General features: G+C 39.6%; 1 protein-coding gene across 2 annotated transcripts in view; it reads left to right on the forward strand.

Moving 5' to 3' along the window:
* Positions 1 to 501: 501 nt before the first annotated feature.
* Positions 502 to 25,364, forward strand: part of piwil1 (piwi-like RNA-mediated gene silencing 1) — a 30,383-nt gene continuing 5,520 nt past the window's right edge. The window contains exons 1-14 of one of the 2 annotated variants that reach the window (XM_039803421.1): positions 502 to 632; positions 1,269 to 1,370; positions 6,192 to 6,294; positions 10,432 to 10,560; positions 10,667 to 10,881; positions 11,396 to 11,517; positions 11,766 to 11,846; positions 12,956 to 13,153; positions 13,290 to 13,398; positions 13,650 to 13,779; positions 14,071 to 14,188; positions 17,308 to 17,422; positions 17,510 to 17,697; positions 20,785 to 20,857. In XM_039803421.1, coding sequence (XP_039659355.1) covers positions 1,293 to 1,370; positions 6,192 to 6,294; positions 10,432 to 10,560; positions 10,667 to 10,881; positions 11,396 to 11,517; positions 11,766 to 11,846; positions 12,956 to 13,153; positions 13,290 to 13,398; positions 13,650 to 13,779; positions 14,071 to 14,188; positions 17,308 to 17,422; positions 17,510 to 17,697; positions 20,785 to 20,857 — 1,659 coding nt within the window. In that variant the 5' untranslated portion in view covers positions 502 to 632; positions 1,269 to 1,292. The remainder of the gene's footprint in view (positions 633 to 1,268; positions 1,371 to 6,191; positions 6,295 to 10,431; positions 10,561 to 10,666; positions 10,882 to 11,395; positions 11,518 to 11,765; positions 11,847 to 12,955; positions 13,154 to 13,289; positions 13,399 to 13,649; positions 13,780 to 14,070; positions 14,189 to 17,307; positions 17,423 to 17,509; positions 17,698 to 20,784; positions 20,858 to 25,364) is intronic. The other variant, XM_039803422.1, reaches the window with a different exon arrangement.

Consider the following 25,364-nt stretch of genomic DNA (forward strand, 5'->3'; position numbering starts at 1 on the left):
GTTGAATCAACAAACGTGGTTAAATCTGACATACACTTGCATAATGCAAATGTACCATATAATTGATTTAACAGTTTGTCTTATATTGCTCACAAACTAGAAGTTAAACAGCACTATGTAGGCCTATTGTGGTGCACGCTGAACTGTGTCCTGAAAAGCTCATATGAAGATCTGTCAGTTTGTTGCTGATTTAATGTGTATCCTAGTTTGATCAGAGACTCAGTGGAGTAGGTCTTGGTAACCCAGACAGCTCGAGTCTGTATATTTACTGTACGGCCTTTGCTGACATCTAGTGGTCACAATTGAGCTCGCGATGTTAAACAATTGCACACACAACAGCACTAGGTTAAACGGATCACTGCGCTTGAAAAAAGTAGTTCTTAGGCTTTTCTTATTAATTATTCTAGCAATCCTTCAATAACGTCGTTAGTAGATGCATTCTGAGCAACTGCACTTGTAATATATATTTATTCCGTACATAAACCGAAGAAGTGTTTGATGAAAGTAAAATAAAAATGTACAAGCGCATTAATTTGCTCAGTGAAGAGGTCTATAACTAAATTGCACTCGTAGATAAATGCACCTGTGGTAAACTTTCTTTCGTCGACGGAGAAAGGACGTTTTCTTCAGAAGTAAGTATAGCTACCTAAAATTAAATCAAAATGGATACAACGTACGTTGATATTGACATAAAATGTTTTGTGTGAATCTGATTTCTTAACCAAGTTTAGATATTTTTTGTTCTGTTAACTAACGTGAAGCTAACTTTAATTGCTAATCACTCTACTAACATGGGAGTAATGCAACTTAATGATTTATCTAACTCTGAAATGTAATACATTCGTGTCTTATCTTGTAAAAGGGGGAAAAAATGTTTTTATTTGGCGGTAACATTAGCATGCAATGTTAGCTAAAACATAGCCTCGACATTTACGTTAGCTGGTTGAGCACATGGATGCGTCAAGGGTTGAGCAGTGGGCCGCACTCATCGTTAATTAGCAGGCGCCATCTTGTCTGCAACGTGTTTGTACCAATACATCCATGGTTTGTACAACATTAGAAATTGTGTAACATGATTAATTAGATTATGATAAATTATGTATCAAAGGCTTTTGATGGCCCAAGTTTTTGAATTACTAAGTAAATGGAATTTCTTTTTAGCTTTCAGCTCCTGTAGTTTAGTTTACCAGGTACTTTTTTTTTTTTTCCTACAAGTTTCTTGGAATTTGCTTTTAATTTTGCATTAATGGAGTGTTCGTTTTAAACAGAGCATCATTTAAGACGGTCCGAAAATGACTGGTCGGGCACGAGCCAGATCAAGAGGCAGAGCACGAGGTCAAGAGACTTCCGCACCGGGAGCGGTAAGAGCGGTCTGTGATGTTACTGGAATCTCTGGGTCATTTTACATGACAATGTCTCCTTGATATTTAGGACCATGTTCAGTTCCACCCTTTTATTAAATATTACTAAAGTAAAAAATGCTTGCGTAATTCTAGTGATATCTATATAGTTAGATGTTTTGGGCTTTATTTGCGCCTGTTTTGAGATATTTCTATTTAACACTGTTAAGCCTAACAGTGTTTTCTTTAAAGCAAAGCTTTTTCTTGCTTCTGCCCTTTTTTATATCAAATGGCACACAGTGGCAATCATTACCAAACCTTAGGATTTTGATATTTCAAAAACTTTTCCATAGACTGCATAGAATTGCAATTTTGTGTCTTGTTAAAATGTAAAATTTTAATTTAATTAACTTTTCCCCACTGTCCTGCAACTTTCCTGAATTATACTTTCAAATGTCCCAGACTTAACCATTGTCCAATTCTTTTTACATAATTTAATTGTATTAACTATTCATTACAAACTATGCAAGTTAACTCGCATCACTTCATTGACTCATTGTCCGCAATTGAAGTTCTGCTAGTTGTTCCCTGCACTTAACAGTATTTTCAGTAATTCCTTAAGTAATTGGTTGAGTTGCATTTTTTTTCAGTTTAATTAATAGGTGCATAACTGCAATGCAAAAATGCAAACCTGTTCCTGGTATACAGCAATGGAAATGCACCCACTTTGAACATATCTCATAGTAAACATTACAAGTTTTTATTTTTAACACCATTTCAAACCTAACAGTTTAACGTTCAGTTTATTTTTTAGTTACTCATATCATTTTCTCCCTACTGCTGCTGTCTCTATGATTGATCATGTGTATGTAAGTGTTTATTTAGCATAGGGCTTGTGCCACCTCACATTTTTCAAATTTGAACATCTAACAATTAAAATTACATATATTCCATGATGCAATGACATATTGATTTCATTTATAATAAGTTGGTCTACTGTCAGGGTTCCAGTGCGTCTCTTGGGAAACCTGGACATTTAGAGGCTAGTTTTCCAGCAATGGAAACACCTGGAAATTTATTAAAATGACAAAAAATCCTGGAAATAATCTGTTGTCCTGGAAAATGAAAAGTAATTTAGCCCCTCACTCACCTAGGTGTTTATTTAGTTTAAAACTCAACTTGTTGGTAGGATAAGCTGCATGGTGTGAGACTTCTAAGCCGGTGTACCAGACGTGAACCTGAACGCTCCCTTTTCATATCGGCTCTCAAGTAAGTAAATCTGTGGAATAGGGCTTGGCAATAGGGAGGAAATCGCATATCACGATATTCTTGACCAAATACCTCAATATCGATATTGCGGCGATATTCTAGGGTTGACAATTGGTGCTTTAACAAAATATCTTCACACTTAGATTTTAGATAAATAATCATTAGTAATGTGGACATAATATCTAAGTGGGGGATAAGGCAAATAATAGAACAGCTAGAAAAGTCAGGTTAGTTCATCATTTCACTGTAATGCAGCCTTTAAAACCAGGAAAAGACAACACTTCTGCCATATTACGATATCCAAAATCTAAGACTATATCTTTTCTCATATTACGATATCGATATAATATCGAAATATTGCCCACCCCTACTGCGGAAAGGACTTGAAGTGATCTTTTCATCGTCAAGCCCCCGGAGCCATAAGTGGAATTCTCAGAAGCCCGGGGGAAATGCTGTAGATGGTAGGGCTGTGCAATTAATTGAATTTTTAGATTTTGGCTCCCAACGATCACCAAAATAGTATAATCGAGAAAACGATTATTTTGCCATGTTCTGTTTTGCAAGAACACTCTTATTTTGTCTTGTGTTCTGAATGACACGCACATCTGCCCCTCCCGAAGCTAGTCAGGGAGGCAAGTCATGTGCATATCATCCGCTGGAATTTAAAAACTCAGCGCGAGTAAAGATGGCAGCAGCGTTTGGTGAGCAAAAAAAGGCAAAACCAACTCAGTTGTCTGGGAACAGCTAATGTTAGCTAACCCTGCGGTCCCTCTGCCTTTGCCCCCCCCCCCACCACCCCCGCTGTAGTATACTGTTTATAGACGTTGTATTCCCCCGACACGCTGTATTCACTTACTGTTTAAAACTTTTTCCAGTTTAGTGGGGGTGCATAGGCATACTGCTCAAAGCCAACATGAAAAAACATAGTAATGTTTCCTCATTTAGTTTTGTTAAACTGTATGGCTGAAACGATTCCTCAAATAATTCGATTACAAAAAATCCTCAATGCAAAATGACTTGCCTCGAAGCTTCGTTAAATCAATGTTACCAACATTGTATCGCTGACGGACGGCGTTTCCGCACGGATCATTATTACTGTTGCACAGACGCTGCTCAGTCTGCTGCTGGCGACACATGCCAGAGCGTAAATAGCGAGGGGCTAAGAGAAGAGACGGGCTGGAGAAAACTACAGAAAGTGTCCAAAGTTTGGAATCAGTTCAAACGTAATTAAAACTAAAACTCTGTACGGTGTGTCTACTGCAAAATCAAACTAGCTTACCACAATAATAGCACGACGTCGGTGCTTTAGCATCTCTACAGAAAACATGGAGTCTAACTTAATCATTCATTCCACGAAGCGGACCGACTAAAGTAAATCAGAGTCGTATGGACGATGAAACTACACCAAACACAACAACTACCAAAATCAAAGACTAGAAAATACGTAGTGGTGACCACGATCTGATCTAAAGAGCTGACGCGTTGACTGTCCCTTTGGAAAAACAGCTGATTGTTGTCTCTCTCTCTCTCTCTCTCTCTCTCTCTCTCTCTCTCTCTCTCTCTCTACGGAGAAACGGCTGATCAAAGATCTAATAGCATAAGTGTAACAGAGCTGTGTGACATTATAATCAAATATATAAATGAAAATAGGTTGAGTATAACTAATATTTACATATAGGCCTACTGTATATACAGATCAGTCAGGTTGAAACTTGTAATTCTGAAAGTTAAGTTGCACAACTTAATGTAATGTTTGTGTATGTTTAATGTATGTCTTAGTTTGAGGTTATCATTAAAAAAAAATCTTTAAAAACAATTAATATGGCACTTAAATGCACTTAATGTTTAGTTTTTTGAGAGATGATATTGTAAGCAATGTAGGCAATACAAATGTTGCTTTTTTTCCGAAAATGTTGCTTTTTCCCCCTAGTTTTGGTTGTTTAAAAACACCAAAAAAAAATTGTTATCCAATTAATTGATCGATAAAGTGCTAGATTAATCGATTACAAAAAGAATCGATAGCTGCAGCCCTATTAAACTGTATGTAAATGAGCAGGGACGTTAAATCACCTGTTTCACGTAAAGTACCGTCTATGTGCTGGATTTTTCCTAAGGTTAGCTAGCAAATAAGCCCACTGACGTCGACGTTATTGTTGATATTTTGGCACAATGTTTAGTAATGACAATAGTAGTGGTCATAGTGAGTGAACATGTGATGTGAGATGCACATTGTGTTATGTCTGTGGAACTGTTCATTAGTTGTGTAACGTTATGTGTGATATCTGTAAAGCTGAACCGACTCACCGTAGTAAAACAGATTTTATTCTGATCCAAAGACTCTTTCTGTGAGATAAAGGACACTAACAGATTATATCCAAATGTTAATGAGTAATCGTGTTAAATAATCGTGATTTCAATATTGACCAAAATAATCGTGATTATTATTTTTTCCATAATCGAGCAGCCCTAGTAGATGGTCATATAGCCTATCATGAGTCGTATTTCCAAAAACAAAGCACACCTTACAGTGTACATTATGTGGTGATGTACTGTACTGCTTTATTACAATTTGAAATTGTTAGAGGTAGAACATAGTCAATTGTTTTTAGAGTTCTTATTAAAGGACAATTCCTGCGCAAAATGAAACTAGGGGTTAATAACATTTGTACCGAGTTGAACGTTCTCTGGGACATGTTTTCATGCTAATCGAATGCGTCTCTAGCTTTAAACAAGCTACCACAAACCAGTGGTTAGCGGTTGGTTAGTTGCTAACGCTAGCTTTCGGCGCATGGTAAATCACTATTTTATACCACTAGCAAGGCTCAAAATAGCACCACACTTCAACGGTAGCATAATGAGGGTCTCTACATGTAAACCGAAGCATTGAGAACTTTCTAAGTGTACAGAAAGAGATTATAAAGACAGTAGCATTCATGTTTACATGCGGGCGCCATCTTGGAAAACGGTATTGAGAAGTCGAACGACAAACACCGTGCAACCAGTAACGTAGCTCAAACACAGCATTCGTGTCCCAGGTGCTATTTATTTTTTATTGTCCCATGACAACGGGAAAGCCTTAATTTCGAGTGCAGCTTTGGGACAATACTAATGGTGTAGTGGGACACAAACCAAGAAGAGAAAAAAAAAATGCTTTTCTTTTTTGGGGGAGCAACTTTTATTGGAATAAACAGGTTTAATCCGGGTAAATAGTATCTAGTAATTTTAATCAGAAAAAGGTTTATTGCCACAATAAGTACACTTGTGTGGAATTTGCCATGGTGAATGGTGCAAACATAAACATTAATATGAAATAAACAAATGCAGAAAGCAAATATATACATAAAAAATAACTGTTTCATAAGAAAGGGGAGGGGAAAGGCTGAGTTTAAGTGCATAATGTGCAAAGAATGTGTGTACAGTATGCAGTGCCTTAATTCTGCTTGGAGGAGGCTTGAGCAAGGAAGGGCACACAACTTTTGTGCAAAATGTAAATGGTCAATTGAAAATTGGTATATTCAGCGTAGTTTGAACAGTATCCTTGATTATACACGTGATGAAATGTATTGTCTTTCTTTCTTAAAGAGCCAGGCTCGAGAGCCTGCACCAGCAGCTCCCCCACCCGCAGAGGGAGAGCTGGTTGGTAGAGGGAGACAGAAAGGTGCTCCAGGACCCTATTCTGCAGAAGGTACGGTCAAACGCAAAACTCGTGATAAATATTTGTTCATGTCGAATTATTTTGGATATTCCTTGCTTTTAAAGGGGTGATAGAATGATTATATAGGGTATTTCACACTGTTCCTTATGGTCTCCTAATGTGGTTTGTAACATTGGTTGGGCTGAAAATGGCCTGGTTGATATTTTACTGGCCCTTATGCATCCCTGTGTTTTGGCCCTATTTGTAACAAGAGCTTTTCTTCCAAATATGGTATGGTCATGAATATTTAGATGAGCTGCGCGGTGATTGGTTGAGCGACTTGCCATACGCAGACATTAGAGACGTGCGCTGATTGGTTGAGCGAATCCCCAATACACATACATTAGAGAAGCGACAGAATCTCATATTCCAGACACTGCAATGTTTCATTACCAAATTCACTTCTGAGACTTTTTTAAGCGAGAAATCAACTATATAAAGCTCAAATATGGGCTGTTTTACAAAAATTTATGGCTAATTGCAAATTTGGGTAAGACGTGTCGGACTTTAGGAGCTCCACACAGTCTGGAGCGAAAGCGACAGCCTGCTGGGCTCCATACCCAGGGCAAAGTCACCCTTTGTGGATACTGCACTACGGGGCTCCGCGGCCAGCTGCCGGCATAACTATATCTAGAAATAATACATTTACGGTTTTGAATGTCCCAATGTCTTATAAAGCTAACCGTTGTGTCCGATTTGATTTTAAGGCATTTTTATGAACGCAAGGCGTCTTTGTAGGACGAACAGCTGCTTGCTATATGTCCCATTCATTACAATGGGGAAATACCGCAGCTTGCTCACTTTCGCATAACTAAAGTATATTTACAGTTTGAATTTCGTCACGGCATGAATATTACAGGTTCCTCAAGGTCTTACAAAGCTTAGCTAACACTTGTCCGATTTCGGATTTTAATTGAATGTATTTTTGTGAATGTCAGAGTTAGGAGGAGGCTAGCTAGCTCTCATTGATGGACTCCATCTCACCGCGGCTCTATCAATGAGACTCGCGGACAAGAGGCTTTATTTCCCCGATTGTTTGTTTAAATAACTCAACACACATACCCATTATAAGATTAACTGGAACCTGCGGGTTGCGGTAAAAGATTGCGGGCGTAACAAGCTCGCTGACACTGCGGTCAGGGCGGCGATGTAGCAACCCAGGCAGCACCAACACCGGCACTAAACTCCGACACACAGTCGGAGAAAACTTGCAATTAGCCATCCTTTTTCGTAAAGCGGCCCATATTCGAGCTTTATATGGTTGATTTCTCGCATAAAAAAGTTTCAGAAGTGAATTTTGTAATGGAATAGCAGAGATCTGCGTGACCTAGCTAGATTCAGAAAACTACCTGATCTCAGGTCAGTTGTGTAGCCTATGTAAATGTTCTACCTGATCTCAGGTCAGTTGTGTAGCCTATGTAAATGTTGGGGCGTGACTGTTCTCTTAAGGTTCCGGATTTTGAGATGCTTTCGTAAGCAACTCAGCTTTGTTGGGATTCGCCCGTTTTCAGAGGCAGTTTCAAAATATGAGATTTTCATAGTAAAGGGGTGTCAGTGGGATTTTGAGCTTCTATGTATGTCCTATTTACCCACGAACTGTCGTTATTCAACTATGACAGGGTAAAATCGGTTTTGCATTCTATCACCCCTTTAAAAGTCTGGGTAGGAAATATTGGATTGACTGAAGTCTTTCCAGAGTGGTGCAATTATGAATGCACGGTTTTTTCAGCACATTGTCTACACCTTCCCCAGACCAAGAGCAAAGTTAACCATAGCAAGGACTGCAGTGCAGGGAAATTTAAAGATTTTAAACAAGGAGATTAAATAAAAATTAGAAAATAGTAGGGCTGGACCCGAATATTCGTTCGGTGGGTTTGTATTCGATTTGAAAATTTGACATTTGAATATTATTATTATTATTTTTTTTTTTTTTTGCACAACCTGGCATCCCCCTCCAAACGGTTCTCATTCGCGCTTGAATATGTTCGAAATATAATACTTTTACAATTTTCTTATATAGCCTAGCCATTTTAATAGGATGGACAACCCAACCTCGTTATACTTAATAAATGTTTGCTTCTTCTTGGACTACTAAAGTGTTCCTGCAACGGGAGTATTCTCTGGCTAGAGCGCAGAACAGCGCAGTTTACATGGATAGAAGTGCATGCCTGAGCTTGTATTTTGGGTTAAGCTGCATTGCTTTGACATTGTGGAAAATAATAGAAACAAAATGTATTATCCTTTTTACCCGTTATTATCAATCTAAGTGAATCTACTGCGAAATATAGGAGACTTTGAGCAGGGCTCAACATAAAAAAAAAAAAATCCCCACTGGCACCCGGGGCCAGTAGATCAGTTTTGCTGGCCCCTTCTACATTTTTACTGGCCCTGAAAGAAATATCATAGGTGTGATTGGCAAAGGACAAAAAAGCAGGAAGATATATGCCACACCTACTATGAAGCTTTAGAAAATGGTTCTAACCAGCTATAAATATATAAATTAATATATAAATACCCAGCTAGCCACTGCCACTGGATGTTGTGCCATTAGCAGTAGTAGCCAGGTGCAGCCAGGTGCACTTTAAAATAAAGAAAATAAAAATATTTTCACTTTCTTACTAAATTAATGCTATATTTATTTACATGTATTAGTGTAAGCAAACCCCTAAAAACATGGAAAATCCATAATGATAAGTAGATAGGCTACTTAACTAGAAAATGATCTCAGATTAGTCCTGTATTCCTAATTTGAAAGAAGACAATTCTGTTGCTAAATAATACAATCGGCAACATCATCAAGAATGAAGAACGCGTCATTCACGTGCATATTAAGTAGCCACATGTATTTGTTTTGGTCTTAAAATACATCCATAGGTTTACCGCTCCAGCGGAGAGGTGGCTCGTTTAGACAGCAGCTACGTTTACAAGAGTTTGTCCAAAGTTCAAGATTGGTTGCAAATTAAGATAAACTGACGTCTTTCATTTTAGCTTGTTTGTAAAGTCGCTATTTGCAGAGTAGAGCTGTGTTTGCAGTATTGACTCTTTAATCGTGGAGGTTTTATTGTCGGCTACCTACTTACAGTAACGAGTGTAGCGTTCATCTGCGCCATCGGCGGTAAATAATCCTCGGTCAGTTACATGTGCTGCGTGAAGTAGCCTAATGCACACACAACGGCCCTGCAGCGCGGGCATCGCTGTTCCGAATCCAATCTATCTTCCAAAATGCAACGCTTGTATCCAAATGAATTGGTTATAAATTACCTGAGGTGAAAATGTGAAATGTTAGCATTCACACGCTTCGTGCCACTCTGTATGATGTTTGCTGATGCAGCAGACAGAGCAACCAGCCCGACATGCGTTTTTACTGGCCCCGGGCCATCGGGCCATTGCTTATGTCGAGCCCTGCTTTGAGATTTTACTGGGACGTCACGTCACATGCCCCAGTTAAAACGCCATGAGTTGAACGTCATTACCGTCACGATTCAGCGAAAAGAAGACAAAAATGCCGAAGACTTCATCTGTGTGGGAGAACTTTAAAGTAAGTGAGGACAAGACAAAGTGTCAAATATGCAATTTAAAACTGGCCTACCACAACAGCACATCAAGCTTGAGAAATCACCTGAGTTCTGTAAGTAGAACGAGCTGCTTTTATCCGCCATTTACACGTGATAAAAATGTGCACTTAATTTTCATGGAAAATAACTTGACTTGCGAATAGGCTACGGCAGTTAATGACTAACAGTAAAAACGTAGCCTACTGTAGTAACGGGACTGTGTCCTGCAACAACAAAGCAGTTGCTTCATCTCGCTTGTCTCTTTTACCATGAGAAAAAAAAGCTGCCTTCAGGTGCGGTTTGGAAATGTTGGTTTTCCCCGCCGCTGCGGCCGCCACCGAAGCTTCGAATATTCGCTTTTGAAGATCAAAAACTGGTGTTCGGTACAGCCCTAGAAAATAGGCTTACACTGGGTTACACACTCCATTAAACATTTCCTATGTATATCATACTTTTGTACAGGACTATAAAGTGTGCAAACTATTCCGGCTCTTGTACATTTTATTATGTAAGTTTGAGTTCCGCATCGCAATGTACACAGACTGGTCGTGACTGTCTCATTTGTTTTGTTTAGCTATTCTACAGATTTCAGGCGGATTTCAGCAGGTGAAGTTGGGAGAAAGAGGTGGACGCCGCCGGGATTTTCATGATGCAGGGGTTAACACCAGGCAGGCTATGGAGCATGTTAAGGACTCAAAGTCTGGTAAGTCATTTGAAATGAACGTACACTAACGCATGCAAATGTACATATAATAATTGGTGGAGAGGGATTATAAAATACTCCTAAAATTGTGTTTGTACTTCCTCAGGAACATCTGGTGCTGCCATTCAGTTGACGGCGAACTTCTTTCGCATTGTGTCCCGCCCTCAGTGGGTGCTGTATCAGTACCATGTAGACTTCAAACCACCAATGGAGGCTCGTCGCCTGAGATCTGCCCTCCTCTTTCACCATGAGGAAGTACTTGGCTCAGCGCGGAGCTTTGATGGCGCGCTGCTTTTTTTGCCTCACAGATTGCACAACAAGGTAATCTGATGCTTCCGACGTTAAACATTTATTATATGACAAAACTGTTTTTAACAGCTCTTAAGAATAAATAATTAGGTGAGAAAAAATATGCCTAATCACTGTTGGATTGTTAGCTACGTTTTGTAATTGAGTCCAAGTCCCTAGAATAGCTTGCACCCTACTAGACCAGAGTGTACTTTGTGACCAATTAACTGCGTTTGCCATCATTGGGGTCCCATGCTGTCACTTGCAAAGCTAATATCGTTGCTCTAGAATGAAATCCTGTAAACCTTTCAAATCTTAACATTGTGACATTGTTAACAGGTTGAGAACATAAGCGTAAGAAAAAACCTTTTTAAAATTTGTCTTAAGATTGGATTATTTTGCTCAGCCTTTGCAAAAATATTATTTGTAATTTAATTTGAAGGTTCTATGGTAACTTTATTTGCATGGAAGGTTTGATTGGTAAATGATTATAAAATGTTCACTCCAGGCAAACATTGGTTTCTTCAATGTCTAACCTTGTGTTTAGGAAACTGTGCTCCACAGCGAGACAAGGAATGGAGAGAAGGTTCAGATAACTGTCACCCTGACAAATGAACTGCCACCTACATCGCCAGTGTGCATTCAGTTTTACAACATCATATTCAGAAGGTAAATCTTCCAGTTTCCAGGTCTTTGATAAAACAGTTAGAACTGAAATATGTAATGCATCAGCAAAGTTAAATGAAACACCCTCCAATAATTGACTTTGCCTGTGTAGTGTACTTGTAGTTATGAGTGTTGCATTTTCAATATCGGAAGTAAATCATTACATCTGATTACAGTAGCTTAGATACCAATACAATTCACTGCATCATTTTGGATCATCCGATTAATGGTGTTATTTAATAAATCTTCAGGATCTTGAGAATTCTTGACATGCAGCAGATAGGACGCAACTACTACAACCCCAAAGATCCACTGAACATCCCACAGCACAGGTATATTCATTTGCCTCACAATAGTGTATATTTTTAAGATGTAATCCCTCATTATTGTCCAAAGTAAACTTTTGCCTCTTAATTAAAACTAATGGCAGGGATATACATAGGGTTGGGTATTGTTTGGTTTTTTTCCGATACCGGTGCTAAAGCAATACTTTTAAAACTGTGCCGGTGCCTGAACCGATACTCTTTAAGAAAGAAAAAAAAAAAAAGAAGGGTACTAAACAGTCTGCAACATGAAAGAACGGCTTGTTTATTGCTAAGGCCATATGGTCAAAATTAAATGATTTAATAATGTAATAACAATAACTTATTTCAATAGTAAATTGCTGTTGAATGACAACCACCAGATGGGGAAAAGGGTATTTTACAATAACTTTGAATGCACCACAAGGCTGGTGAGTTTCAAGTGAACGCATAGTCTGTGTTTTTCTGGCAGCTGCAGACTGTTAGGTCCCGCTGTTGGAATCCTCTACAGTGAAATACAGTCACACTTTACACCGTTAAGCTGTCAGCATTTAATTGTGTTTAATCCAGCTACTAGCTAACAGTAGGTAACGTTACCTTCTGTCAAGTGTAATGGTACCAAACGTCCCATGCAGCCATTCTTCTGTAACATCAGTTTCGGAGCATCAGAGGGCAGCACAGGCATTTAAGTGGCACCGAAATCCGCGTCGCTATTCAGTCCGGTAGATGCCGGCGATACCAGTGCCGTATTGGCAACAGATTTCGGTACCCAGCCCTACTCTTAGCTGTTTCGGTCTAATTAATAGATGAATAAAGAACTGCCACAATCATATAAACACAAGCCAAATAGCCTTTGACAGCAGTTACAATTCTGTGTTCTTGAAGCAAAAAAAGCAAATATTTGTTCTGTGGGTGGTTTAATGAGCTGAAATCATGCTTTTGTAAATGTATACTGTGTAATAAATGGTAAAACCTGTTGGTTTGCTACCCTTATTTTAAAAGTAGAAAATAGGATTTGAAGGTCTATCACTAAGGTTTTTATTTTGAAGAGTTATCATGGTGGTCCAGGCTAAAAGCAAGTTCAGTTAATGGACAATCTTCAATGATGGTAACTAAAGAAATGATCCTGTCTGTGCTAGGCTGACAATCTGGCCTGGATACACCACAACCATTTTGCGGTACGAGTCATCCATTATGCTGTGTACGGACGTAAGCCACAAGGTGTTGCGTAGTGAGACGGTCCTTGACTTTATGGCAAACCTGAGGCAAAAGTGTGGAAATCAACGCTTCCCTGAGATCTGTGCCAAAGAGCTTGTTGGACTCATAGTCCTCACAAAGTAGGATCAACATTTCACACACACATTCTTGGATTAATATGCAGAAGTCTTGCAACTTTATAATACTGGGCTTGGAAGTGTTTATCAACTATAATTTATCTTCTAAATTCCTTTTTTTTTTTTTTTTTTTTTTTAGGTACAACAACAAGACCTACAGGATTGATGATATTGCTTGGGATCACACTCCCAACAACACATTCACAAGAGGAGACAAAGACATATCCTTTAAGAACTACTACAAGACTGTAGGTGTCATGCATTCAGCATATTGGTTTTACTGAAACAATAATGGATATTAACTTTCCTCCTACCAGTGCACACTTAAAAACACACAAATATAATGTTGCATTGACTCATATTGGCACGTAGTCAGTTTGAAATGCAGCATATGGAAGGTTTTTGTAGGCTAAATATAGTCAGTAATGCATCTTAATATTAGCCTTATTCTTGGACTTCTATTCTGGTATAATATCTAATATTTATTTTCTGTTTTAAGCAATATAACCTGGACATCACTGATGGGAACCAGGTGCTGCTGGTCAGCCATGTGAAGAAGGCGATGGGTCCTGCTGGAGGTCCTCCTCCTGGCCCTGCCATGCTCATCCCAGAGCTGTGCTACCTTACAGGTTACCATCTTATTCTCCTGTGTGACTTTACTTGCAACATTGTATTAAGCATGTTTTGCTTCACCTATAGCAATGGTATCATGTATATTTATAAGGAAGGCATATGTACTGAAGTGGAGGAATAATAATGGAATAGTTTTCTGATCACAAGACTACAGCATTAGTGTAGGCAGACTCTGAAGTCCTTATGTGGGTTTTGGTGACAGCAGTTAGTCTGGTTGGATGTCATCCATGTTAAACTAATCAGTGAAATTGTCAAATTATTTAAATTTCTTTTAAATTCTTTGACAGGCTTGACTGACAAGATGCGAGCTGATTACAACATCATGAAGGACTTGAGCACCCACACCAAGTTGGAACCAGAGCAGAGGGAGGTTCGCCTCAACAGATTTGTTTCTAATATACACACGTAGGTGATAATCCTTGGTGTTTTTATCTTTGTACTTGTCGCTTAATGTTTGTCAGAAATGTAGCAAGTATCCATGTACCTTAACTAAGATCTGCACAAACTAGACAAACATTGTAGCAGTTCATTGCCAGCCTGCTGACCAGGGCTAATCAACACATGGTAGTGTAGATGTGATTTTTAAGACATTGGAAATTCTAATGATTCCTTATTAGCTCCTACTTGAATATTGGAGAAGCTGTAAACATCACAGCTACAAATTGTGAAAGGTTAACATTGACCCTGTCACAACCATGGATGTATAATCAAACCTAGATACAGTGTTTTAAGAGTTGTTCAGTGGCGCATGTGGCCAGAAAAGTTGAACTTCTGTGTACAAAATTACCGATATGACTAGCGCTGCTTCCACACTATGGGGCCCATAGCGCAGGCATGCTAGAGACCATCGTCGGCTGAGCCGACTACTTCCGGTTTTACGCTCCGCTAACTTGAATTGGGATGAACAAATTTTTTTCATTCTACTTTTCATATTTTATCGGACCAGATGGATCAAATTCTGATACTGAAACAAGTCATTTTGTGGCGTTTAATGCTTGGAAAAAACATGTATCCACTGATTTACAGACAACTTTTTTGCTATGGAAAGTGTTTTTGAGCCCTGTGGCATCACATGATGGGCACAGAAGTTGTAATTCCACTGTTTGGCCGATATGTGGAATTGGCTTCAAAGCTCAGCGCGCTTCCTGAGCGGGGACCTGGTCACAACTACCTTCTGTCTGTTTAGGCACTGTAATATATCTAAATATGCATCTTCCCCTAGAAGTTGTCCTCATCTCAGCAGCTTGTGTAATTGCAGACCTGCCAACATGTACACATTTTGCTTACTCGGCACGCATTTTGACCCTTAAGTACGCTTGTATGATTCGCTGCTCTCTAGGTACGCATTTTGTTGCATCTCTCATTTCTCCGGTTTCAGTTTCTATGCAATCTACATCTATGACGTTGATTCTGCCGCTGAGCAGAGGAGTGAAAAGCTTTCGGCCAATCAGAGCGCTGCATTTTAACCCTCCGCCCACCTGCCCCTCCTAGCCAAATGCTTCACGCGTTTAATTCAGTTCAGTCACAGTGCCTCAGCAAGCCAGGCTGTCCGGATAACTGTAGGCTTACTTGTCATGGCTGAACCGCCTCAAAAAAAGGTTCGGAACGATTTCTTAACAGGAGAGATGGCCTTTCCTCCACATGTCCAGGCTACCTCACATAGACAGTACGCGTTCTGCACCGTGTGCAAGACAGACATCGATATCAGTCACCAAGGGGCAACAGGTAACGAACACAGTCCCATAAACAAATACTCCCCACCCCCGAAACATAATGATATTAAAAACAAATGGATGATGGGAGTAACTCGTTACAATTCAGTGGTTGAACTGACTGCAGAGATACATTTGCGACACGGACATTATTTTCCAGAGTTGTTTACGCTGCGTTGAAGCGAGCTGTCCCGTCACTGTTCCCCGTGGTCAGAGCCAGAATCAGACGGTAACTGACAACATCTGTGTCCTGTCAGTGGCGACCGCAATGTGACCGAGCAACTGACACATGTCGAGAATTAATGTTTAGTCTTGCTACACGTAGGCTAATATTACATTTTATCAGCGGTGGAAATTATACTACCGTCGGCTACTTTGATTCAATTTTAATTGGGTATTTTTCATTTTCTCCTACTTATTAGGCTACTTCTAGTCCACCAAAATTCAGAGTAAAGTAGGCTATTGAACGTTTTACTTAACTATTTATTTTATAGCTTTAGTTACTTTGCAACGTCATATTAATAATACAAAATAATATGAATAAATTATGATGTATTAAAGTGGATAAAGATGAGACTTTGTTGACCCCGTGGTGAAATTTACAAGCTACCTGCCAAGAATACTCCCGCTTTTATTTTGGTGAAAGTAACTCAAAAGTAACGCAAAAGTAGTCATTACAATTCAGAAACCGTAATATTGTAATGGAACTAATTACTCTCAAATGACAGTAACTAGTAATCAATAATGTATTACATTTTGGAATTAACTTGACCATACCTGGTGTCAATAGGCTAGCCTATCACACCTGCCATCCTTCCCATTAGTTGGGGGCAGTTAGAAAAGTGGTGGAATGGCTAGAAAACTAAAAGGTTTTAGAAAGGCCAGGTGCTGATTAACGTAAGATAAAGGTAATAGTTAGGCTATTTATGTGATGGCAACTGACATAATGCAATGTCACCCATGTCAAATTTTTAAAAGCATATCTAAAATATCTGACCCATGTTATTTATTAGCCTATAATTGTGTCTCTGTCAGGCTTCAATCTCTGCTTTTTTTTTTTTTTTTTTAGTAGTAGTTGCTTTAGGCCTATTTAAAGTTGCTTTATGAGTAAATCATTACTTAAACTACTTAATTTCCCTTCATTAATCAGAAGAAGGCTACATGTTAACCTGGTCTGACTCTCATCTTTAACACAGAAGTACTTAGGCATATCTAAGCTCTAGATATTAGCTCTCTCTGCCTCCTGTTGGTTAGACTAACAAATATATGGGCACAAAATATTGGACAGGATATAAGAAAACGTTTGTATAGTAGTTTCACTTACCGCAGTACGGCCGTTCATCCTACCTCTACACAGTAATAATAATTTATTGTAATCTAGAAGGTAGTGATGAGCCAAACAATGTATTTTCAGGTGGAAGAAGTTTCTATGGGCTATGCCTCCTGTACGTTTGTTTTCAATTCAATGTTAGGAGTGATAGCAGTAATTGTATAACATTTATGGTCTACTTGTATATGGTTATGGAGTAACTAATAAATCTTCCATCCATCTTCGTCCGCTTATCTTGATTGGTGAAATTATATTATGTAGTATGTTAAGTATCTCATAGGTTTCTCATTGGTGATTGGCGGTGGGCTGGCGGTGATTGGTGCGCGGGGGGCAGGGGTGTACTCATAAAATTTCTTCAAGGTTGGCAGGTCTGTAATTGGTCTGTTGATATGCACCGAAGTTAAAATACCAAGTTTTTCTGTCAACATCTTCAGGCATTAAAATCCCAGGCTGTGGTTTAAATCCTAAACATTATTTCATAGGAATACTGATGCACAGGCGGAGTTGGATAAGTGGGGACTCAACTTTGATAAGCAGCTCCTGCATCTGACTGGCAGAGTCCTGCCAGCGGAGAGGATTTTCCAGGGACCAAAATCGGTAGAACATTCTTGGTTGTATTTATTTTTAATTAAATATTTATTTTTATGATTTAATGAACAGATTAATGTAATTTGTGTCACCCAGTATGACTACAACCCCAGGGCAGCAGACTGGTCCAAAGAGATGCGTGGGGTTCCTCTGATCAGCTCTCCTCAGCTGGAAAGCTGGCTCATGCTATACACCCGTCGTAACAGCAACGAAGCCCAGTCCCTCCTGCAGACCCTAAACAGAGTCTCGGGTCCACTTGGTTTCCGCATGCAGAGAGCGGTTATGTGAGTATAAGAACAATGTAACAAAAAACTGTTTAACTGCGGCCTTAAAGGGGTGATAGAATGATTATATAAGGTATTTTACACTGTTCCTTAAGGTCTCCTAATAGGGTATGTAACATTGGTTGGGCTGAAAATTGCCCAAATGCTATTTTATTAGGCCCTTAACTACCCTGTGAATATGGCTCTATTTGGAACAAGAGCTTTTCTTCCAAATATGGTATGCTCATTAATATTCTGAATGAGCTACGTGCTGATTGGTTTGAGCAAACTACATAGAAACACATGGGAGACTCTCATATTTCAGACACTGCAAAGTTATACATTGTTTATCGGGCTATTCATTACAAAATTCACTTCTGAAACTTTTTTTTATGCGAGAAATCAACTATATAAAGCTCAAATATGGGCCGCTTTTTTAAAATGGATGGCTAATTGCAAATTTTGTCCAACTGTGTCGAGTTCAGCGCCGGTGCTGCCTGTGTTGCTGCCTCGCCGCCCGGCCTGCCTTCCTTCACAGACCCCGGCCTGCTGTGAGGTACTTGGAGCTCTGTCACGACTGGCAGCCCACTACGCTCCATACCCGCACAAAGCCACAGTTTCTTGGGCTAATGACAACCAAATGCCCCTTCCCTGACAGAGCTCCAGGGCCTGCAACTCCCCTCTTCCTGCTAGCTAAATGCCCGGTGTATGTGAGTGAGAGCGCGGTCAGCAAGCTTGTTACGCCAGCAATCTGTTACCACAGGTTTCAGTTAATCTTTTAATGTGTGTAATTATAATGTGTGGAGTTATTTAAACAAACGATTGGGGAAATAAACACCGCTTGTCCGCAAGTCCCATTGATAGAGCCTGCGGCTGGATGTAGATTTGTAGCTACAAATCACGGATAGTTAGCTTCATTTTCGGCGTCATTCCGAGTATATTTACAGTTTGAATTTCGTCACGCCACGTATACAACCTCTAACTAAATGTCTTATAAAGTTAACGGTGTCCGATTTCAAATTAATGAATATTTGTGAAGAGTAGGGCTTCCGTTAGCTGCAACTGTCCCTTCAATCCTAGCTATCTGTGTAGCTACAAATCACGGATAGTTAGCTTCATTTTTGGTCATAATTCGAGTATATTTATTTATTCTTTATTTTTTAAGGACAACACACATTAATCAACATTTCTGTAAATGTGCCAGTGTTAGCCAGCTGGCTAATTTTCAACTGTAGTCCTTTTGGTCAGATGATTTTAGACCAGAGCAACTGGAAGAAGCAAGACATTAGTACAGGTTAAATTATACAAACGGAAGTCAACAAGACACAACACAGACAGCTAGAGCATCAGAGAAGCTATCCCTGTTAGCCATGCAGAGCCAGAAGAAGCAGCAAAGCACCAGCATATCTAAACATCAAACGGCATTCACATTCAGTACAAGATATTATACAAGCATCGAAACACGGCCAAGCAGCATAGGCCACAAGCCATCTTCTAACAGCGTTCAGCCATGCAAAACAATAACAAGCCATAACGAAAAGATAAAATAAGTTACATCACTCACACACACATTTACAGTTTGAATTTCGTCACGCCACGTATACAACCTCTAGCTAAATATCTTATAAAGCTAACAACGGTGTCTGATTTCAAGTTAATGAATATCTGTGAATTTCAGAGCAATTCTAAGAGGAGGCTAGCTAGCTCTCATTGATAGAGCTACATCCAGCAGCAGGCTCTATCAATGAGACTCGCGGCCAAGCGGTGTTTATTTCCCCAATCGTTTGTTTAAATAACTCAACACATTATAATTACACACATTAAAAGATTAACTGAAACCTGTGGTAAGAGATTGCTGGCGTAACAAGCTTGCTGACCGTGCTCTCACTCACATATACCGGGCATTTAGCTAGCAGGAAGAGGAGAGTTGCAGGCCCTGGAGCTCTGTCAGGGCAGGGGCGTTTGGTTGTCATTAGCCCAAGAGACGGTGACTTTGCGTGGGTATGGAGTGCTGTGGGCTGCTAGTTGTGACGGAGCTCCAAGTACCTCACAGCAGGCCGGGGTCTGTGAAGGAAGGCAGGCCGGGCGGCGAGGCAGCTACACAGGCATCACCGGCGCTGAACTCCGACACACAGTCGGACAAAATTTGCAATTAGCCATCAATTTTCGTAAAGCGGCCCATATTTGAGCTTTACATAGTTGATTTCTCGCATAAAGTTTCAGAAGTGAATTTTGTCATGGAATAGCAGAGATCTGCGTGACCTAGCTAGAGTCAGAAAACTACCTGATCTCAGGTCAGTTGTGTAGCCTATGTAAATGTTGGGGCGTGACCGTTCTCTTACACCCATGGGCTGACAAAGGTTCCGGTTTTTGGGAGGTTGACGTCAACTTCCAGCTTTGTTGAGATTCGCCCGTTTTCAGCGGCAGTTTCAAAATATGAGATTTTCATAGTAAAGGGGTGTCAGTGGGATTTTGAGCTTCTATGTATGTCCTATTTACCCACCGAACCGTCGTTATTAAACTATGACAGGGTAAAATCGGTTTTGCATTCTATCACCCCTTTAAAGTAAAATGATTTATGATGTTCAGACAGGTACCTGAAATCCTTGAATTATAAGTTTTTAGTTTTTTATTAATTTTTTTTCAAGTAATTTGAGAGTTATTTATTTGAGTGTAAAATACATTTAAATGCACTGAGTTGCCGGTTTATCTAATACACCCAGCTAAAACAAATGCAGTTTTTTACATAAAGGTAATGTTTAGTTATTGAAACTTGAACTTTAGGATAATTTTGGTTGCTTCAGTTTGTTGCTATGTATTTGAATATACATAGCCAGAGAAGTGTTTATTTATTCTACCCTCATTGATATAAATAGGCTGAACAACAATATAAACACATCCTAACCTTCATGAGGGTAGGATTCATTGCAGGACTGTATTAGACTGCATTAGTTTAAGCTAGGCATAGGTAACTGGCAACCTTAGTCAGTTTATTAGTTTATTGTTGCCTAACTAAGCATTATTATGGTTGTTGATTTTCTGTCAAATTGCCCAGTCCTGATAGGGTGGTTATGTCATTTAATTATTGCAAGCTGTTCTTTTATTCAGGATAGAGTATGAGGATCATCAGGAGTCTCTTCTCAGAGCCCTGCAGCAAAATGTTGGACCCCAAACGCAGATGGTTAGTGACTGAATGAATCTATCTCTTAAAGTGTATTATATAATGTAAATATTATCTGTAATTGGCATTCAATTATATTTAGAATATATAATGTAGATTAGCCCTGCCAATCTTTCTCTATAATGCCATTCATATTTTATATATAAATATAATATTTGAATATTTAATGCTCAAATGCAGCCTGGTAATATGTACTACACACTCAGGCCTATGCATTGTCAATGCCACTATAAGCATGTGGTTTTTGCTGTTACACGTTATGTCCACTAGTGGGACTTCCAACATTAACCTGGCCTTGAAGGGGACCTAGGTCACGGCGCATTGCATTTCTGGCATGCAACTTTGTTTACATAAAATTTCCACCACAAGCACACAGTGACGAACACAAATCAACAGAGAACTCTGTAATTAAACATTATTTAGCAAGTGTAGTGAAGCGGCTCTGTTGTAAACGCTAACTGTGCTCCGTTTGGCACAATGACATAATGATAGAAAGCACAGATGAAACGATTTGTCATAAACTAACAATAGTGTGTCGACCGGTGTGGCAGTTTACTGAGGCGTCGCTCGCTTTGGCTGAGCCAACCCCTTTTATTGCCTTCCCCTCAGAAAACCCCCGGCCCTACTCGTACCCTCTTCAGCCGTACGGACGAACGCCAGTTGCCCGTCAGCGGGGCAGATGTTTTGACCTATACTAAAAAGGAGTTGCTTTTGATGCTTCCCTGATTAGTTTATAGAGACACACACGCTCTCCGTTTAAGAAGAGACCCTCGCCCGGATCAGGGAACCCGAAAGCGATGTCCCCAAAAACACGGGCTCTTATCCCCCTGTATATGACAAGCACTGCCCGAGGGGATCTTTAAAACCAATGATTTTTCTTTAGTACTCACGGTCTCAGCCGTCCTCCCAGGGTCAACGGAGGCCCCTTCCTTCTCAAGGACGCCCGCCTTGCCCTCGTCGCTGGACTGAGAGAGGGGGATGCTCAGAGGCTCTGACCAGGCTGTGCGTGTAGGGGAATGCACTCCCACTAGGAGATAACAGGAGGTCTGCGTGTCCAAGTCGATCCCCGCCGGGACGCAACTCTCCACAGGTGGTTAAAGAGGAGTCCCTAACCTAACCCCCGTAAGGGGGAAACCCTCCCCGCTTAACAGCGGGCAAGACGATCCCAGAGAAAATAAAGAACTGGCAAAAGTTGGGTCCCCTAGTCCAAAGTCTGACTCAGGTGTTTTTTATTATTTTTGTGACAAAAGCAGAACTTAAAAGCAAGTGGTCCTTTTACAAAATAGAAATAAAACTAAAAATAAAGATAAAGCCTCCGCTCTAACAGAGGTATTTAAAGCCGCTCCTCTTTTCCTCCCATCTCTCCCACACTCAGATGAGTGCAGGTAATCTCCTCTCCGATGTCAAGGAGGGCAAATAAATCTTTCCCCAGCAACAAAAGGCGTCCGGGCAAAATAAGAGAAAAGAGCACTTTTTGGCCTCTGTTTAACAGAGGTATTCAAAGCCGCTTCTCAGAGATGGTATTTTTTCTTTTCCTCCCTTGCACCCAGCGAGCGCAAGGGAACCCCTCTACAGCTGAGAGGCATAATGAATGTTTCCCAATGCAACAGAAAGTGCAAGGGTAGATGGAGAAGGCTTCATGGCATCCCGATGCCACGTAAAGCGCTCGGCTAAAAGAGCCCGAAGGAAGCCCAAAAGGGAAAAAGGGCCAGCTACTCGGCAAAAACACTCATATTTATACAAAAAAATCATTTACTCCTCCCAAAATTATCAAAAGGGATGTACTTTATGTACTTCCTTGTAAGGTAATGTAGGAAACACTAAACAAAAAACGTACAGTAATGAACTTCATGAACTCTACAGCTCGTGTGCTGTGTATGGCCACACGTGCCTTCAAGATGCGCGCACACAGTTGCATGCACCCGTCAAGGCCGCAGCTTCTGCCTTTGCTCTTATCTGTCCAGGTGCTTTCCTACACTCTTCAGTTTCTCAATAAAAGCCCTTTCTGTCATAAAATGCAAAAACAGATCAGTATAAGCAAAAAACAGATTAATATTAGGGCTGTCAAAATTAACGCGTTAATTTTTTTATATTTAACTCGTTAAAAAAAATTAACGAAATTAATGCAGCTCTGTTTGTTTACTTCATGTGGCGGCTGAGAAACGTAATACGTCTCCATAAGAGCAGGCGGCGCTACTCTAGGAGGGATTTACCTGATTGAAGTAGGCCTACGGGCCAGTCAAGAGTTGAAACATGGACCAGTAAGATCCCAAAAGAGAAAAAAGATGAGGTGTTAGAATCCAGAAATGAATGAGCACGGGCTATAAACGGGACAGAGTACTAGTTCCGACATGTTGTCTCGTCAGGAGAGATGCGCCACCGGTAAGCTGCTGTTTCGCTACATGCGCAGTGCTGTGCTGCCGATATGTACGTGCGCGATTTGTTTGCTTGATAACTGTTACGTTGGTCACGCTGATAAAACCTTATTTGCAGTCTGATGTTAAACGCTGTCGACTCGATAGTATCCGTGACTATATTCCAGTAAATGTTTGAAATTGGTGCGTCTCACTGTCACACAAGCTACTTCCTGGTTGCGGTGCTGGAAGGAAAGAATGTAGCAATCGCTTTACATTGGTAATGGATTGCTGTGCACAGCGTCGCTATCTAAAACTACACTCAACGTTTTCCCTTTAGGCCAACATACACCTTTGTGGTTTTGGATTACTGGTTTAATGTGTAACATTGATATTGATGTGCATTTCTGTGTTTAGATATATGTGCTTTGCTTAGTCATTCAGATTAAACACTATGTATATTATAATATTTATGATATTAAGTACTGCCTAGATTGTGTGTGTGTGTATATATATATATATATATATATATATATATATATATATATATATATATATATATATATATATATATATATATATATATATATATATATATATATATATACATACATACATACACACAATACATACATACAACAACAACAACAACAACAACAACAACAACACACACACACACCACACACACACACACACACACACACACACACACGTATATTATTCAGAATATGGTATATTAGGTATGTGGCTAATATTGGGGGTGGTGACAAAAATCTGCTCTCAAGTCGGACAGTTTCTAGCCGTTTCAGCAGCCTTCAGCAGGACTAAATAAGCCAAATTGTTGCTGCTGTTGTTCTGAAAGATATTAAACATTCTGAACTTAGCAGAACCTTTCCTTGTTCGTTTTCTCTTCATATTTGTAAAGTTAAGTGATTTAGCATTATTTAAATATCCATTACTACAAGCTTCAGTCTCAATTTAAAAATGCGATTAATCGCGATTAACTACAGCAAATTGTGCGATTAATTAGTTAATTTTTTTTAATCGATTGACAGCCCTAATTAATATATAAGCAAAATATTGTAAACATTTTATTTTTGGGGGGTTTTCAACACACACACACTCTAAGCAATGATATAGTTTGCTTTTCAAAACACATCTAAGTGATTTATATAGTTATCCTGGTAATACTGATAACGTTATATATGTTGTAAAGCAAAGAATGACATGGATTCTGCTATTTCTTTGTTTTGGGGTTTTCATCTGGCCTCGCGGACAACAAGTGTTAACCACGATGCTAACAGCATTGATAACTAAGCCTAACTGTGCTGATACTATTTCAGTGATTTATAAGCAACAGGTTTCTTGCAGATTGTCACATTACTGAGAATACAGATATTAAAAGGTAATGTATGAAGTCAAAGCTCTCTGACAGCTCTAGGCAGCTCACAAACTTTACTCCGTGATGTTCCCAGCTAAGCTTCTATAATTCGCTCTGCAGTCCTTCCGCAGCCGGTCACTCCCCCTGTGCTAACGTTCAGTCCCTCCAGAAAAACGCGATTATGCGATCGCATAATTCAATGCATAATCAGCCAAAGTCTGGATATTAATGCCGCATTTTTTTCAAATATGCCGCACTTTCGCCGCATAAACTGCCGTTTTCCGCGCAAAATACGCGGTGCTTGCATGATTTCATAATCCCCGCATTTTCGTTGCAAAAAGTCACAGATTTTAGCAGAAAGTTCAAAAAATGTTGCGTTTACTTCACACGAGCAGCCATTTTCCCCTGTTGCCATGGGAACGTTATGAAGTCACGTAATTACACGACATGAACATCATCGAAAAGCAGGTGTTGGAGGTTGAATTTGACATGTACTTTGAGTCTAAGTTGGTATCCAATAAGAAAGCTATCTTAATATCTGATGTCTACTCAAATTTCTTTAGGTCCTCCTGCTGTCTATTAACGATTTTTGAAAGTCTCTCTTGTATCTTTTATTTCCCTCAGTTTAGCCTATTTTATTTTTACTTTAATATTATATTTGTATCTTATTTGTTTACTTATTGCAATGACTGAATATCTGTAAACTAATCTTGGAAATTAAGTTTAAAAAAAGCAGGGTGTTGGGAATCACTTTTTCTTTTTTTCATCAAAC

Source organism: Perca fluviatilis, chromosome 6 (genome assembly GCF_010015445.1).
Source record: "Perca fluviatilis chromosome 6, GENO_Pfluv_1.0, whole genome shotgun sequence".
Lineage (NCBI taxonomy): Eukaryota > Metazoa > Chordata > Actinopteri > Perciformes > Percidae > Perca > Perca fluviatilis.